Below are 18,229 nucleotides of genomic sequence, written 5' to 3' on the forward strand. Positions count from 1 at the left end.
AAAATGTTGGTCCGAAGTGAAAAAAGATTTAGAAATTTGGTCAAATTTGAAGCTTTCACTGCTAGGCCGTATTGCTGCGATAAAAATGAATGTATTGCCTAGAATGTTGTTTTTGTTCCAAACTTTGCAGATTGTGGACAAAATGGATTGTTTCAAGAGGTGGCAGAAAGATATTTCTAAATTTGTCTGGCAGGGCAAGAAGCCCAGAATAAAATTTAAAATACTAACGGATGCAAAGGAAAGAGGTGGATTTGCCCTGCCAGACCTTAAACTTTACTATGAATCAGCAGCTTTTTGCTGGTTGAAAGAATGGCTACTTCTTGAAAACACTGACATTTTGGACTTGGAAGGATTTAATAATGTATTTGGATGGCATGCATATTTGTGGTACGATAAGGTCAAGGCACATAAAGCATTTAGAAACCACATTGTCAGGAAAGCGCTATTTAATGTTTGGATAAGATATAAGGATTTGCTAGAAAACAAAACCCCAAGGTGGCTGTCACCAATGGAAGCGAAAGCCTTGAAAAAGGTCAATATGGAGGTCAAATGGCCGAAATATTGGGAAATTTTGGAACAAGACGGAGATAGACTGAAATTGCAGAGTTTTGAGAAACTAAAAAACAAAGTGCGAGACTGGCTTCATTATTATCAGATAATGGAGGCATTTAAATTGGACAGGAAAATTGGCTTCCAGGTGGAAAGATCAAAATTAGAAACTGAACTGTTAGAACCCAAAACTAAGAATTTGTCAAGAATGTATAACTTGCTGCTGAAATGGAATACTCAGGATGAAACGGTAAAATCGGCTATGATTAAATGGGCACAGGACATTGGACATAACATTATGTTTGCTGACTGGGAACAGTTGTGGACCACAGGTATGAAATTTACGGCATGTAATGCCTTAAGAAAGAATATTATGAAAATGATATACAGGTGGTACATAACCCCAGTCAAGCTTGCTAAAATATATCACTTGCCCGATAACAAATGTTGGAAATCTAAAGAAACTGAAGGTACATTTTTTCACCTTTGGTGGACGTGCCCAAAGATTAAGGCTTTCTGGGAAATGATATATAATGAATTAAAAAAGGTATTCAAGTATACCTTCCCTAAGAAACCAGAGGCCTTTCTCCTGGGCATAGTCGGCCAAATGGTGTTAAAAAAGGATAGAACTTTCTTTATGTATGCAACAACAGCAGCAAGAATACTCATCGCAAAGTATTGGAAGACACAAGAACTTCCCATGCTGGAGGAATGGCAGATGAAACTTATGGACTATATGGAACTGGCGGAAATGACTGGTAGAATCCGTGACCAGGGAGAAGAGTCGGTGGAGGAAGATTGGAAGAAATTTAAAGACTATCTTCAGAAACATTGCAAAATTAAAGAATGTTAGAGTGATGTTGGATTGAAAATAAGCGGTTTCCAGCTGTACAGGTTAAGGTTAATGATAGATTAAGACTAAAGATTAAGATCAAAGATGTTTAACGAAATGGAAATTTGATAATTAAGAGGAAAAATTTCAATGTTACATTATATTAAGACTAAAGATTAGATTTAAAGAAGTTGAAGTTATATATTTCAATATTATATTAAATTAAAGACTGGGATTAAAAAAGTGGAAAAGAAATTGCTGGACAAACAATTTGGATTGGAATACAAAAGAGGGAGGTATGAGGAAGTCCAGAAAATAAGTAAACTAAAAAAACGGAAATGGAAAAGAGATATTGTTTTTAATTGTTATGTTTTTTGTTTTTTACTGTTGAATTGTGTTTTTTTATCTTTTTGTGTGTGTGTTTTTGTAATTATTTTTTTTTCTTGTCTTTTTTGAGACATGTATTGTGTATGTTTTTCTTTTTCTTTCTACGTTGTTTAAAACTTAAATAAAAATTATTTTTTTAAAAAACAAACCACAAAATCCATTCCTCGATACATAGACTCCACATGGACTGGTGGCAGCCCTCTAGAGTTTCATGCAAAGCAGATCCTGTACCACTGAGCTATGACCCCTCCCCAGTTATTTCAATAATGATAATTATGATAACAACAATTAAAGGTAAAGGGACCCCTGACCGTTAAGTCCAGCTGCGGACGACTCTGGGGTTGCGGCGCTCATCTCGCTTTACTGCGTTTGTCCGTAGACAGTTTTTCCGGGTCATGTGGCCAGCATGATTAAACTGCTTCTGGCGAAGCCAGAGCAGCGCACGGAAACGCCGTTTACCTTCCCGCTGGAGTGGTACCTATTTATCTACTTGCACTTTGACGTGCTTTTGAACTGCTAGGTTGGCAGGAGCAGGGTCCGAGCAATGGGAGTGCACCCTGTCGAACCGCCGACCTTCTGATTGGCAAGCCCTAGGCTCTGTGGTTTAGACCACAGCACCACCCGCATCCCATAACAACAATTACACCAGTTGAAAAACATATAGTTAAAACAATAAAATCAAGATGTTTAGGTCAGGAGAACAGTTGCCTTAAACAGGTGTGTCTTCAGGAGCCAGCAGAATGACACCATCGATGGGAGCTCTTCTATTTCAGCAGGGAGGACATTCCACAACACCGGTGTCACCAGTGGGAAAAGCCCACTTCCCCTCATGCTGATGTGAGAGAGGCAGTGTGGTATAGCAGTTAGTGTGTTGCCACTAGGACCTAGGAGGCAAAGATTTACACATGTCACTCAGTCATGAAGCTCACTAGGTGACCTTGGGGTTGGTCATTGTCTCTGAGCCTGAGCTACCTACCTCACATGGTTGTGAGGAAAAAATGGGGATGGGAAAAGCCACATAGGCTAGCTTGAGCTTCTTGAAGGCGAAGGTGAGATGTAACTGAAATAATAAAAGTAAATAAAACAATAGTCTTTTGAGGTGTGGGCATTTAATTTCAGCCTACAAGGACTGCCTGAAGATTTTTTTTTCTACTTTTATTTATGATTTCAAGGAATGGTTTTAATGTTGATGCTCTGATGTTTTTAAGCTTACAGTCGAACCTCTACTTACCACCGCCTCTTCTTACGGTCATTCCAAGTTGCGACCGAAGTAACCGGTGGGTTTGCTGTCGTTTGCGCATGCGCATGCGCAGTGATTGCTGTTTGCGCAGGAGCAGCGATTGCTGTTTGCACATGCGCAGAAACAGGCAATCGCCACCTGCTCACAACGGCGCCTCTCCCAGCAACCCGTTTCGACCTCTGGACAGACCTCCGGAACGGATTATGGTCACAAATAGAGGTTTCACTGTATTTCCTTTTTGTCAATAATTGTAATGTATATTTTATGTTATTTGTAAATGTTTTATTTACAATTAAGCAGCATGCACATTTTGTCAATAAATAAAAATACAAAATTATTGCATAAATATTTTTTGTTAACGTTCGATTTAAATGGTACTGAACCTGTTTCCCAGATTTAGCAAAGTGTTAAGTGGAATACTTGGTAAGGGAATACTGCATTTTAATTAGAGTTCTCTCAAAGTCCTGGAAGGGCAAGGCATAAACTTTGACATGAAATGTCTTCCTTGTTAGGGTCATCCTGCCCCGTATAAAACAGTTTCTGCTCGGACGGCAATGCCTTCAACGATCTTGTGCCTCCCAGCCAATGCATTCCAGGACGTCTTCCAGAAATATCCTGAGACCCTTGCTAGAGAGTTGTGCAGGTGAGGCTGGTGCTGTTACGGGAGGGAGTCCTCTTAGCTTTAAGGCAGGTATGGGGAATCTTTGGCCCTCCCATCATTGTTGCTTAATTGCTGCTCTCATCAACCCCAGCAAACATAGCCAATAGCCAGGGATGAAGGGAATTGTACTTTACTAACATTTGAAGGGCCACAGGTTTTCCACACCTGCTTTAAAACAATGGGTGTGTAAATGGCCTGAGGGTGAGGCAAGGTGTCCGCCATAGGTGTCTGGATTGGAGGCAATGACCCAAAGATGTACCCGTATTTTTCCGTGTATAAGACGCCCCCACGTATAAGACGCCCCCTATTTTGGGGGATTCCAGTTTAAGAAAATGGGGGGAGATGGCCCAGAGTTGTTCAACTTTTTGGGGGGAGGGTTGTACAGAGCTGCATGCTAAGGGTCTGCCCGATCGCCACCAACAGCCGGCAAACGCACGCACAATTGCCACAGTGGAAGCCAATACACAGCAGCCCTTGCTGCAGGCACCAATCACCAACCTAATTGACAAAGCAGCAGCCTATCCAAAGCAGCCCTTGCTGCAGCCACAAATCATCCACACAATCGCCGCTGACAACCTACTACTTGCGGCTGCAACCATTCACCCATCTGCACTATCCATGTATAAGACGAGCCCTGATTTTGAAGATTATTTTGAAGTAAAAAACCATCGTCTTATACATGGGAAAGTACGGTAAGTTCCTTGGGAAGTTCTATCCCCTTTTCCTCTTGGGGGCAGGGAGATGAGACATGAAAATGCCCATGTGCTCTTCTGAGCATCCATCTCAATTCCTCTTTCCAGGAACAAACTTTGAACCTAACTATAGTCAGGGTTGTCCTTGAGTCCAGGTGTGGCTAACCATTTGTCTGCGTGGCTTTCTTTTAGGGAGGGGTGGAGGGAGGAAAGTGGAGAGGGTGGAATCTACATCGGATAGCAGCCGGCATAGCTATCTTTGGGGGTTGAAGAGTGGAAAGGGAAGAAGTTGGGATCTACATCGGATAGCTGCCTGCACGGCTTTCTTTTAGGGTGGGGTGGAGGGAGGAAAAGGGAGAAGGTGGGATCTACATCAGATAACAGCCTGCGTAGCTTTCTTTGGGGGTAGGGTGGCGGGAGGTAAGGATAGATGGCCTTATCTAGATCGGATAGCAGACTGCTTGTCTTTCTTTGGGGGTGGTGTTATGTACTGAGTGAATAGGATCCAAAATGCAGCAGTCTGATTGGTCCTAGAACAATAGGATCCAAAATGCAGCAGTCTGATTGGTCCTAGAACAATAGGATCCAAAATGCAGCAGTCTGATTCGTCCTAGAACAATGCAGCCGTATGATTGGTCTGCAGGAGCCACCCAATCCAGCTCCAGGTGGAAGTGAATCCACAACCTGATTGGCCTACAGGAGAATTCCGGAATTAGCCAATCACGTGCAGCCTATTGTGTAAATAATGTATATAAAGCAGATACTTTGAGGGGACATCCACTCCTCCTCACCTCTATGAGCTGAATAAAGAGCATGAAATCCACTCTCAACTCAGAGTATATTTCAGGTGGGATGGAGGGAGGACAGAGGAGAAGGCGGGATCTGCATCGGATAGCAGCCTGTGTAGCTTTCTTTCAGGGAGTGGAGAGAGGAAAGGGGAGATGGCTGGATCTACATCGGATAGCAGCCTGCGCGGCTTTCTTTTAGGGAGGGGTGGAGTGGGGAAAGGGGAGAAGGTGGGATATACATTGGATAGCAGCCTGCGTAGGTTTCTTTGGGGCGGGGTGGAGTGAGGACAGGGCAGAAGGTGGGATCTACATCCGATATCACCCTGCGAAGCTTTCTTTTCTGGAGGGATGGAGGGAGGAAAGGGGAGGAGGCGGGATCTGCATCGGATAGCAGCCTGTGTAGCTTTCTTTCGGGGAGTGGAGAGAGGAAAGGGGAGATGGCGGGATCTACATCGGATAGCAGCCTGCACGGCTTTCTTTTAGGGAGGGGTGGAGTGGGGAAAGGGGAGAAGGTGGGATATACATTGGATAGCAGCCTGCGTAGGTTTCTTTGTTGTTTTTTTCTTGTTTTTTTAAAAATGATTTTTATTAAGATTTCAGTAAAAAAATTAAACAGAAAAACATAAAAAAGAAATACACAAATACACAGTACATAATCCAAAAAAAGAAGAAAAACACAGAGAACAGAAAACAGAAAAAAAGAAACAGAACAATTAAAAACAATATCACCTTTTCATTTCCGTTTTTTTAAATTTACTTATTTTCTGGACTTCCTCATACCTCCCTCTTTTGTATTCCAGTCCAAATTGTTTGTCCAGCAATTTCTTTTTCCACTTTTTTAATCCCAATCTTTAATCTTAATGTAATATATCATTAAAATTTTACCTCTTAAGTACCAAATTTCCATTTCCTTAAACTTCTTTAATCCTAATCTTTAATCTTAGTCTATCTATAACTTTATCCTGTACAGCTGGAAACCACTTATTTTCAATCCAACATCACTCTAACATTCTTTAATTTTGCAGTGTTTCTGTAGATAATCTTTGAATTTCTTCCAATCTTCCTCCACCGACTCTTCTCCCTGGTCACGGATTCTGCCAGTCATTTCCGCCAGTTCCATATAGTCCATCAGTTTCATCTGCCATTCCTCCAGCGTGGGAAGTTCTTGTGTCTTCCAGTACTTTGCGATGAGTATTCTTGCTGCGTAGGTTTCTTTGGGGCGGGGTGGAGTGAGGACAGGGCAGAAGGTGGGATCTACATCCGATATCACCCTGCGAAGCTTTCTTTTCTGGAGGGATGGAGGGAGGAAAGGGGAGAAGGCGGAATCTACTTTGGATAGCAGCCTGTGTAGTTTTTTATTATTATTAAAATAATTCAACATTAATACATACATACTACGAATATACAAACAAACATACATTTCATACAATCCTTAAAAATAGCCATACATACCCACACTCAATCCCACAGATACTTCCTTTTCCCACCACCATCCCTTACCCCTCACCCCACCCTTGTGTTAGACTTCCAATCTACTCAGTTGCAATATCTTTCCACTTCTCTTACTTTCTTTCACACACTTTTAAACCAACTTTTCTACTTCTTTTTCTGTTACACATTGTTATCCATCTTATTTAGTATTTCAGTGTTTATAACAGAACTTATTTATTCTAATAGGAGTTCTGATTTTTCAATATGATTTTGATTTCTTTGTTTCCTTACTTGCCAGGCAAGGACCTTGCCTGGTTTATTTGCCCATTCAAAATTTTTATATTTCCAGAATTTAATTTGTTGTTCTACCTCCTGTTCTATAATTTTATTATATTCTACTCTCAGTAATTTAATTTCTTGATTTACTCTCTCTTTATTTTTGCTTGCATAGGCCAATTTTTCCTTCCTTTTAATTTCTTCTAAAAGCTCCCTTTTCTTTTTTTCTTTATTCTTATATGCTATTGAGTTTTGTTGTATGAAATATCCCCTAACAACTGCCTTCCCAGCATCCCACACTGTTTTTACATCTGTCCCTTTCCTCCAATTTTTTTCAAAATATTCCTTCATCAACTTTCTGGTTCCTTGTATTACTCTTTGGTTTTTTAATAAGAAAACATTCATTCTCCACCCCCCCCCCCTTTCTCCTCTTTTCCTTTAAGAATGAATGTTACTGGATTATGATCTGTAAGTGTTTTTGGTAATATTTCAGCTTTCTCTGCTTTGATTGCCATCTCCTTAGTGAGCCATATACTGTCGATTCGGCTATACAAATTATTTGGTTTTGAAAAATAAGTGAACTCCTTTTCAACAAGATATTTATATCTCCATATATCAACCAAATCAAAAATCCTCACCATTTCCACAAAACTTTTTGGCAGCTTACCTTCATTTCCCCCTCTCTTCTTCTGGGATTTGTCCAGTTCTGGTTCCATTATTCCATTTAAATCCCCTAACACAACAATTATATCTATATACTCCATTAATAATGATCTTACTTTTACATAGAATTCTGATTTTCTTTTGTTTGATCCATAGATTCCAGCTACTACAACTGGTTCCCCCTCTAGCAATATTTTGACTATTACAATCCTCCCCTCTTTAACTTCATATAGCAATTCTGGTTTGTATTTGCTTTTAACATACATTACAACCCCCCTCTTTTTTCTTACATCAGATGTGATGAATTCTTCCCCTAACTTTGGATTTACCAATAATCTTTTATGCTTAATATTAACATGGGTTTCTTGTAAACAAGCAAGATCCCATTTCTGCCTCTCTAAGATGCGCCCTATTTTCTGCCTTTTACTCCTATCGTTTAAACCATTCACGTTCCAAGATAACAATTTAAATTTCATGCTTTATTAATTAAAAATTGTAAAGTTAGTAGAAAGAGTTTAAGTTATCTGCAGTGGTAAAAGAGAAGAGTTTTATAGTAGTTGTTGGTCTGATTATTACCACTGGCGTAGTTCTTTATCCTTCCACCCTTTGCTGGGCTCTTTCTTCTTCTGCCTTGTCCGATAGCTCTCCCTTTTTTCCTTCCTCATTTCTTACTTCACTTTTCCTTCCTCCTAATTCTCCTCGGTACTTCCTCCAAAACATATCTGCTTCCTCAGATGTCTCAAATCGTCTTCTTTTTCCTTTGAAATTGAAGGAAATCCCCACTGGGTATTCCCATCTGAAGGATATTGATTTGGCCTTTAATGCTTTTGTTAGAAATTGGAATTGCTGTCTCTTTTTTATTAACCTTGGTGGGATTTCTTTCAGAATTATTATTTCTTTTCCATCTATGGTTATTTTTTATTTTTTTTAAAGCAATTTATTGGGTTTTACAATAGAAATAAACATAATAAACAATATAACATTTGTCTTAACATAGTTTCACATTTTCTTTGGACTTCCTCACATCTCCCGCTCCCACTTTCATCGTTATAACATTTTGTCAGCAATTTATCATCTTATTTAGATTCTTATATCCCTTCTATGTTTCATAATCTTATAGTTCTCGAAAGGAGTTAAATTTTCACAGTCTTACTTATTTTCTTAAAAAAAAAAAACTTCTAAGTTTAGTGGTGCTCAGTTATTTTGGTCTAGCATCTTATTTAGCATTCGCTCAAATTACAATGTTTTTGTAAATAATTCTTAAATTTCTTCCAATCCTCCTCAATCCTCTCTTCTCCCAGGTCACGAATTCTGCCGGTCATTTCGGCCAGTTCCATGTAGTCTATCAGTTGCATCTGCCATTCTTCCAGTGTGGGTAGATCTTGAGTTTTCCAGTATTTTGCGAGAAGTATCCTTGCTGCTGTTGTTGCATACATAAAAAATGTCTGGTCCTTCTTTACCACCCCTTGGCCGACAATACCTAAAAGGAAAGCCTCTGGTTTCTTAGTGAAGGTATATTTAAATACCTTTTTCAATTCATTATAAATCATTTCCCAGAACGCCTTCACTTTAGGGCAAGTCCACCAGAGGTGGAAGAACGTTCCCTCACACTCTTTACATTTCCAACACTTATTATCAGACAGGTGGTAAATTTTTGCAAGTTTGACTGGGGTCATATACCATCTATAAATCATTTTCATTACATTTTCTTTCAGAGCGTTACATGCAGTAAATTTCAATCCATTACTCCACAACCTTTCCCAGTCCTCAAACATGATCTTTTCCATCTATGGTTAACTTGTTCTTACTCTTTGTTTGGAGGATCTTATCTTTCATCCAGTTCAATGTAAATACAATGATGCAATCCGCCGGCCATTTGTTCATTTTTGCCTTTCTTTAGTTCACTCTGAAGATTTTCTCCGTCTGTTCTATTATGTCTTTTTCCTGTAAATGTAGCCATGTTGCTAAAATTTCGATCATCTTCTTCCAGATATCCTCCTTCTTCTCTTCTGGAATATTTCTGAATCTCAAGGTCTTCTCTTTAATCTGCATCTGTATCATTGCTAGTGCGTCCCCAGTAGCTTCCTGGATTGCTTTTTGTTGCTCCATCTACTTTTTCGATCTGTCCATTTCTTTTCTTTGTTCCCTTTGTTCTTTGCTAATTTTCTTCACCACCTCTTCCATTTGTTGATTTTTATTCTTTATTTCTTGTACTTTCTTATCTGTCTCCTTCATTCCTTCTAAGACTTCTATTAATTTTTTCTTTATTTCTTTATTTCTTCATTTTCTTTTTCATTTTTTCCCATTGTGTTTTCTAATTTTTCTAATTTCCCATCAATTGTATTGATTTTTTCCTCCAGATCTTTTCTCATTCCTCCAATGTCCCCCTTGAAACTTATGATAAGCTCTCACAAATCCATTTCCTGTTCTAAGCCTGAATTTCTTCTTAATTGTTGCTGTTGACTTCCAGTTCCAATTGTCTGAGACATTTTGCGTTCTCTTTTTCAACCACCAGATGTCCTTCTGTCGCTTGAATTTTCCTTTACTGTTGCTTTTCCTACTTTGTCTAGTGGGTGTCGCTGTGTTCTTATTTACTCAGTCCGCCAGTGTCTGTCCTCCTTTAAACATCACTTTCACTCTCATTTGCCCGATGACAAATGTTGGAAATGTAATGAAACTGAAGGTACATTCTTTCACCTTTGGTGGACATGCCCAAAGATTAAGGCATTCTGGGAGATGATCTATAATGAAATGAAAAAGGTATTTAAATATACCTTCCTGAAGAAACCAGAGGCCTTTCTCCTGGGCATGGTCGGCCAATTGGTGCCAAAGAAGGATAGAACTTTCTTTATGTACGCTACAACAGCAGCAAGAATACTTATTGCAAAGTATTGGAAGACACAAGATCTACCCACCAGGGAAGAATGGCAGATGAAGCTGATGGACTACATGGAACTGGCGGAAATGACTGGCAGAATCCGAGACCAGGGAGAAGAGTCGGTGGAAGAAGATTGGAAAAAATTTAAAGTATACTTACAGAAACATTGTAAAATTAATGAGTGTTAGAAGGATGCTGGAATGAAGCTATATGGTTTTAGTAGAAATGCAACAAAGAATTAAGTAAAAGCTGATTGATAACGGGTTTAAATGAAAAAATTTAAGGTTAGACGGTTAAGATAAATTATAGAATAAAAATTGAAAAAGATGGGAAGAATTTGCTGAAATAGTGAATTGAACTAGAATACAAAAAAAGGAAGGGGTGAGGAGGTCGTTGAAATAAGTAAAGGAAAGGTAAAGATATGGAATATTGGATGTGTGTTTTAGTTTTTTCTTTGTTTCTTTTTGCTGTATTGTTGTATTGCTTTTCTATGTTTTTTTTCTTTTTTCTTTTTTATTGTTGTCTTTTTTCTTTTTCTGAAATTTTTAAACTTTTAATAAATATCATTTTAAAAAAAAATAATAAACATCACTTTCACTCTTTGTCTTTGTCACTTCCTTCTTCTCAGTGAGTACTCAACGTCTTCAGACCCTTGTCGCCATCTTATTTATTAAGTTCCCTTCCTTTTCCCCACAGTGTTCCCTATTCCTTTGTCTTTGTCTTTGTCTTTCCTTCAAGGACCTTTGTTTTCAAAGCGGCTGCTTCACTCTACCCAGCCCCAATCACAGGCTGCCTCCACCTCTCTGCTCTTTTCTAGTAAGTCCATTTCAGATAGTATGCTTTTCAAATAGTTTAATTGCAATATGAGTGATTTCTTTACACTCTCTATATATTTCTTCTGTTCTTCTGTCTTCGCTTTGCTTTTGTGGTAGCGTTGTCCCCGCCCCCCCTATTTTTACTCTTTATTTTGCTTTGGGTTTACTCACTCCACGAGGGGTTTCTTTTCCCCTGAATTCCCCCTTTCTTTTTCTTTTTTTAATATATATTTTTATTGTTTTTAAAATACAAAATTATAAAACATACCACACAATTTATCACAAATACACTCTTATTGGACTTCCATCAGCACCTCTGATAATCCTCCGTCTTATTCACTTCTTACGCATTTCCTAACTTAATATTGCCTTTACTTTCTTAACATATCCCATCTCCTTCTTCATTTTTGCAATATTTCTAATATTATTCCTCACAGAGCTTCTTGCAAACCTACAAACGTCATCTGGTCATCGCAAATACCTTTCAAATAATCCGTAAATTTACTCCAGTCCTTGGTAAACTTCTGGTCCCACCGGTTTCGGATCCTTCCCGTTAGTTTATCAAGTTCCGCATAGTCCATTAATTTCATTCTCCATTCTTGCATCGTTTGTAATTCTTCTTGCTTCCATTTTTGGGCCAATAGTATTCTTGCTGCTGTTACTGCATATAGAAAAAGCTTACATTCCTTTTTATTTATATCGTTTCCAACAATACCCAAGAGAAATGCTTCTGGTTTCTTTATAAATGTATATTTTAACATTTTTTTCAATTCATTATACTGTATTTTTCGCCCTATAGGACGCACCGGCCCATAGGACGCACCTAGTTTTTTGGGGGGGAAATCAAGGAAAAAGATTTTATTCCCCCCCCCCCCGGTTTGCGCAGGCACCCCTAAGCTAGAAGAGGGAGATGGAGCGCTCCGTCTCCCTCTTCTGCCTTCAGGGACAGCCTCTCTAGCCTCCGTAGGGCAGTGGCTTGCCCCACTGTCCCCCGAGCTTGTGGGGCTGGTGATGGGGAGAAGCAAGCTTGCTTCCCCCCCCCGCCAGCCTCCAAACCAGGTCGGGGAATAGCGGGGTGGCGGCGCTCCGCCTCCCCGCTGTCCCCCGAGCTTGTGGGGCTGGCGATGGGGAGAAGCAAGCTTGCTTCTCCCCATCGCCCGCCTCCAAACCAGGTCGGGGAATAGTGGGGTGGCGGCAATCTTCTGGGTAAAACTTCAGCTGAGGCAGAAGTAGTAGCAGAAATGCAGCGGTGTTGTTGTCGCGGGAGAATAGAGAGTGAAACAGTCCAGAGACAGATTCTTCTTATCTAGAGGCTTTATTATCTACAAACTGTAAATTATACCGTCAGAGCTAGCACACATCTTTTCTCAAAGCTCAAACACACTCTGACTCGACTCTGACTGAAAACGAAAGTAGACTTTATACAGATCAAAGAAAAACAGTGACGTGACAAACTGGCTGTCTTCCCTTAGAAACCCTCCCTCAGACACGAAGCACCAAGCTCTATAAGTTAACCCTATAATAACCAAACTCTACATATTTCTTATATTATCTTTCATCTGTCTGCCAGGTAGAAAGCCTGCTTGGTCTTTACGTATAATTTCTTTCAATATTTTTTTCATCCTGCTCGCTAATATGCTTGCAAATAGTTTATAATCATTGTTTAACAGCGAGATCGGCCTGTAATTTTTTACTTGCGTTAGGTCTGAATCCTGCTTCGGAATAAATGTAATATATGCTTCTTTCCATGTTTCCGGTAATTCTCCCTTCTTTAAAATATTATTCATAACTTCTTTCAACGGCACGAGTAGGATGTGTTTCATTTCTTTATAATATCTTGCAGTGAATCCATCCGGTCCCGGTGTCTTCCCACTTTTCAGTTCCTTTATAGCATCTTTAATTTCCTCTACCTCAATTGGGTCATTCAGTCTGTCTTTTTTATCAGTCGGGATTTTCTGCACTGCCTATTCCCTCAAAAATTCCTCTATTTTTTTAATAATATTGTTCTCAGTTCTTTTATATAAATGTCTGTAAAAATCCACAAACCCTTTTCTGATTCCTTTCGGATTATCTATTTCATTGCCTTCTACAATGATTTTATCTACAATGATCGCTGCCGCCGCACCGTGAGTGTTGGGGAAGGCCGCTCCCTCCTCAGGCTAACTCCACCAGGCCTAGGGGGCGGGGCCCAGACTCACCTTCGCCACAGCTTTAAGAGGCCTCATTGAGGCACTAGGACATTGCTGCTGCCGCACCATGAGTGTTGGGGAAGGCTGCTCCCTCTTCAGGCTAACTCCACCAGGCCTAGGGGGCGGGGCCCAGACTCACCTTCGCCACAGCTTTAAGAGGCCTCATTGAGGCACTGGGACACCGCTGCTGCTGCTGCACCGTGAGTGTGGGGGAAAGCCGCTCCCTCCTCAGGCTAACTCCACCAGGCCTAGGGTGCGGGGCCCAGACTCACCTTCGCCACAGCTTTAAGAGGCCTCATTGAGGCACTGGGACATCGCTGCTGCCGCACCGTGAGTGTTGGGAAAGGCCGCTCCCTCTTCAGGCTAACTCCACCAGGCCTAGGGGGCGGGGCCCAGACTCACCTTCGCCACAGCTTTAAGAGGCCTCATTGAGGCACTGGGTCACCGCTGCTGCTGCTGCACCATGAGTGTCGGGGGAAGGCCGCTCCCTCCTCAGGCTAATTCCACCTGGCCTAGGGGGTGGGGCCCAGACTCACCTCCGCTACAGCTTTAAGGACACTGGTGCTCCTGCAGCAAATGTTAAAAATGTTTTTATATATTTTAAAGTGTTTTAAAGGTGTTTTTACTTTTTACTTTGTTGTACCACCGTGAACAGTGGTTTTTATCTATGTATTTTTATTTTGTTCTGTTTTATTGTGGTTTGGGGTGGGGATTGGTTTTGTTTAGGTATAATTGTTTTTGGTTTGTTTTGTTTTTCTATTTAGTAAATGGAGGCTTGTATGAGGCTTGGGATTGCTACCGTGGAGGGGCGAGGGAGGTATGGTGGTGGGGGCAGATGTTATAGGCGAAGGGGATCGAGATACGGATATGCTCGTACCCCTTCCAATCTGCGCCCCATCCCGAGGGACGAGGGTAGGGTGAGCAAGGATTACTCACCTCCGTCACTGGTGCTGTGCAATGCCAGGTCTATAGGCAACAAAACCGCCACTCTGTGAGATTTCTTTACCTCGCAGGGGGTCGACCTGGCTTGTGTGACGGAGACCTGGGTACGCGAAGGGGCAACAGTTACCTTACGAGAAATGGCGCCCCCGGGTTTCTCCGTCCTCCACCAGTCGCGGACTGTGGGCCGGGGGGGAGGGGTGGCATTATTAATCCGGGAAGATTGTTCTTTCAGGGCTCTACCATCGCCATCGATCCCCGGCATTGAATGTGTTGGCCTAGTGTGGGGCTCTGAGGTGAGCTTGGCTGTCTGGCTGGTGTACCGGCCACCTAGCGCACCAGCAGCCACCCTGTCAGGCCTGCTGGAGGCGGTGGCCGGCTGGGCCTTGGAGTTCCCTAACCTATTGGTATTGGGGGACTTCAGCATCCATGCTGATGCCACTCCCTCCTCACAGGCTCTGGACCTGGTGTCTTCCATGGCGACACTAGGGCTCTCCCAGTTTGTTTCAGGCCCCACACATCAAGCAGGCCACACGCTGGATTTGATCTTTGGCGTAGGTATAGATGTGATCATGTCTCCTTCAATTAAGGGGCCATGGTCTGATCACTACGCTCTGAAAGCCAGGATTGATTTTCCACCTCCACCCTGCTTAGGTGGCGAGCCGATTTGGGCTTGCCCGCAGAGGCTGATGGACCCTGATAGATTCCGCCAAGCCTTGCAGGACCTTGCTCCCTCTGGCGACTCATTGACTGAGCTTGTTGAGGGCTGGAATATCCAGCTCCTGGCAGCCATCGATGAGATTGCACCTAAGCGCCCTCTGCGACTCCGCAGAAACCGGGCTCCCTGGTTTACCGAGGAGCTTCGGAAAATGAAGCGGGACCTCAGACGGCTAGAGCGAGTATGGCGGGGTGCCCATGACGGAGCCTCAAGAACATCTTACAGGGTTTTTATGAAAACCTACGAGATGGCGGTGAAGGCTGCTAAGAAGTCTTACTTCTCGGCCTCCATTGCATCCGCTAGCTCTCGCCCGGCGCAATTATTTAGTATAATCAGGTCTTTAACGTCCCTTGAAGGACAGCCAAATTTAAATAACAATCTGACACACAGCTGTGAGGCATTTGTGAGCTTTTTTGCGGAGAAGGTCCTGTTGCTCCGCCATGACCTCCCTGCCAATTTGGATACAATAAAGGAAGTGGAGGCCCCTCGACTGTCCTCGGGTCCAGTATTGGACCACTTTGATCGGATATCCCCAGCCGATGTGGACAGACTCCTCCGAGCTGGAAAGCCCACCACCTGTCCTCTTGACATGTGCCCGTCTTGGCTGATTAGAGTGCGTCCAGACGAGGTGCGGGCCCCCCTGGGGGATATCATCAATTTGTCCCTTGGCACCAGGATATTTCCAGGGGAATTGAAGGAGGCAGTGGTGCGCCCGCTCTTAAAGAAAACATCATTAGATCCCTTAGATCTATCCAATTACCGCCCGGTTTCGAATCTTCCATTCCTGGGTAAGGTGATTGAGAGAGCGGTTGCTGAACAGCTTGGTAGGTTTCTGGATGAAACATCGGCTCTCGAGCCATTCCAGTCCGGCTTCCGCGCTGGTCATGGGACCGAGACGGCTCTGGTCGCCCTAACAGACGATCTCAGCAGGCAGCTGGATCGAGGCGGGTCGGGGCTGCTGATTCTTCTAGACCTGTCAGCAGCCTTCGACATGGTCAATCACGAACTCCTGGACCACCGACTTGGGGATCCAGGGCACAGTCCTTCAATGGCTGCGCTCGTTTCTCTCTGGTTGGGGACAGAGGGTGGCGCTTGGGAGGGAATTGTCATTGCGCCACTCCTTGGTGTGTGGAGTGCCTCAGGGTGCGATTCTCTCCCCGATGCTTTTTAACATCTTTATGCGCCCCCTCGCCCAGCTTGTCCGGAGTTTTGGGCTGGGTTGCCATCAATATGCCGATGACACCCAACTCTATCTGTTGATGGATGGCCATCCTGACTCGGCCCCAGACACACTGACCAGATGTTTGGAAGCTGTGGCTGGATGGTTATGTGGAAGCCGGTTGAAGTTAAATCCTTCAAAGACAGAGGTCCTCTGGCTGGGACGGGACGATATGGGATTGGGGGGGCAACTCCCATCTCTTGCGGGGGTGCAATTAGTGCCAGCACCATCCGTTAAGTGTTTGGGTGTAATCTTCGATACCTCCCTCTCTATGGAGGCGCAGATTACAACTATAACAAAGGCCGCATTTTTTCATCTCCGCCAAGCTAAGCAGTTGGCCCCTTATCTCTCTTGCCCTGACCTAGCCACTGTGATCCACGCGACGGTCACCTCCAGACTGGATTATTGTAACTCGCTCTACGTGGGGCTGCCCTTGAGACTGACCCAGAAACTCCAGCGGGTGCAGAAGGCCACGGCGAGACTCCTTATGGGGTCTTCGCTGCGATATCGCATTCATCCGGTACTATACCAGCTGCACTGGCTCCCGGTGGAGTACAGGATCAGGTTTAAGGTGCTGGTTTAAACCTTTAAAGCCCTATACGGCCTAGGACCCTCGTACCTACGGGACCGCCTCTCCTGGTATGCCCCACAGAGGAACCTACGGTCTGCAAATAAAAACATCCTGAAGGTCCCAGGCCTCAGAGAGTTTAAGCTGGCCTCAACTAGAGCCAGGGCTTTCTCGGCTGCGGCTCCAATCTGGTGGAATGCTCTGTCACAAGAGACTAGTGCCCTGCGGGACCTGACATCTTTCCGCAAGGCCTGCAAGACAGAGTTGTTCCACCAGGCCTTTGGTCAGGGCCCAGCCTGACTCCCTCCTCTGGCAACCTGCACAGAACTTTGCTTAACGGTTGCCATTAATTTGATTTTAATTAATTTTTATAATGAAATGTTTTAGAATGTTGGATTATTTGATTGTTTGATTATTTGATTGTTGTTAGCTGCCCTGAGCCCGGCTTTGGCTGGGGAGGGCGGGATATAAATAAAATTTATTATTATTATTATTATTATTATTATTATTATTATTATTTGTATTCTGTTCCTTTCTTTTCCTAATTTGCCATGCCAGCCATTTTCCAGATTTATTTGCGAATTCAAAATTTTTCTGTTTCATTCTTTTGATATTCCATTCTACTTCTTTATTTATTATCATTGCAAATTGGGTTTGTAATATTTTAAAGTCCAAAGAGGAGAATATAAAGAAAAAAGAAAATTCAACAAAAATTTTCTGCCTCTTAACAAGCTAATCCACTTTTGATCCAATTGTAATCCTTATTTTTATAAATAAAAATTGTAAATAAAAATTATAAATAGTCCAACAATCCAAATTTAAAGCCACAATTTAAAATAAAGGCAACAAAACCCAAAAAGGATTGTGTAATGGTTCTAGGGGTTGCTCGTGAGTAAGCCGGTGCCAACACCTGGCTGGGTTGCCTGAGTGAACCTTTTCTGTCCGGACAGCCACTCACCCGTGGCTGTCTCAATCGCTGGCAGAATCCGTCAGTGGGCGTTTCTTAAACTACTTCCAGCAAAGAAGCTCTTTGACGCCTAGTCTCCTCCTACTCTCTCTGCGCAAAAGCCTTCTGCGCAAGGAGGGCGTAGGCAGCGGAGGACCCTTACTCTCCCCGCTGGTCCCCGGCAAGGAGTCATGGGGCCGCCTCACCGATTCCCCCATCTGCCCCCCTTCTCCACTGGTGCTACGCTGATTCTCTTCCCCAGAAGATGGGCTGCCTCTCCCAATCCCGGGACGCTCTCTGGAATCCCTCTGGAGCTTGCTCTCTCCCTCCGGCACTGATGGCAGTTCCCTGACATCCACCTCCTCCTCAGGACCCCCCATCCCACCCCTGGCGCAATTTTCCGATACAACCTCCTCTCTCTCCTCGGTCGACGATGCA

The 18,229-nt window shown here is 42.9% G+C and overlaps 2 protein-coding genes across 2 annotated transcripts in view; both read left to right on the plus strand.

The window, feature by feature from the left end:
• Positions 1-18,229, plus strand: part of LOC308467781 (ubiquitin-conjugating enzyme E2 A-like) — a 419,335-nt gene that overhangs the window by 159,586 nt on the left and 241,520 nt on the right. The gene's annotated exons all lie outside the window — the stretch shown is intronic.
• LOC308467681 (patatin-like phospholipase domain-containing protein 7) overlaps positions 1-18,229 on the plus strand; it is a gene marked incomplete at its 3' end in the record, with an annotated part of 72,656 nt that overhangs the window by 47,571 nt on the left and 6,856 nt on the right. Inside the window, exon 10 of the mRNA XM_080989400.1 lies at positions 3,521-3,651. Coding sequence (XP_080845526.1) covers positions 3,521-3,651 — 131 coding nt within the window. The remainder of the gene's footprint in view (positions 1-3,520; positions 3,652-18,229) is intronic.

The sequence above is a fragment of the Podarcis pityusensis genome, assembly GCF_964106645.2.
Source record: "Podarcis pityusensis genome assembly, chromosome: W".
Lineage (NCBI taxonomy): Eukaryota > Metazoa > Chordata > Lepidosauria > Squamata > Lacertidae > Podarcis > Podarcis pityusensis.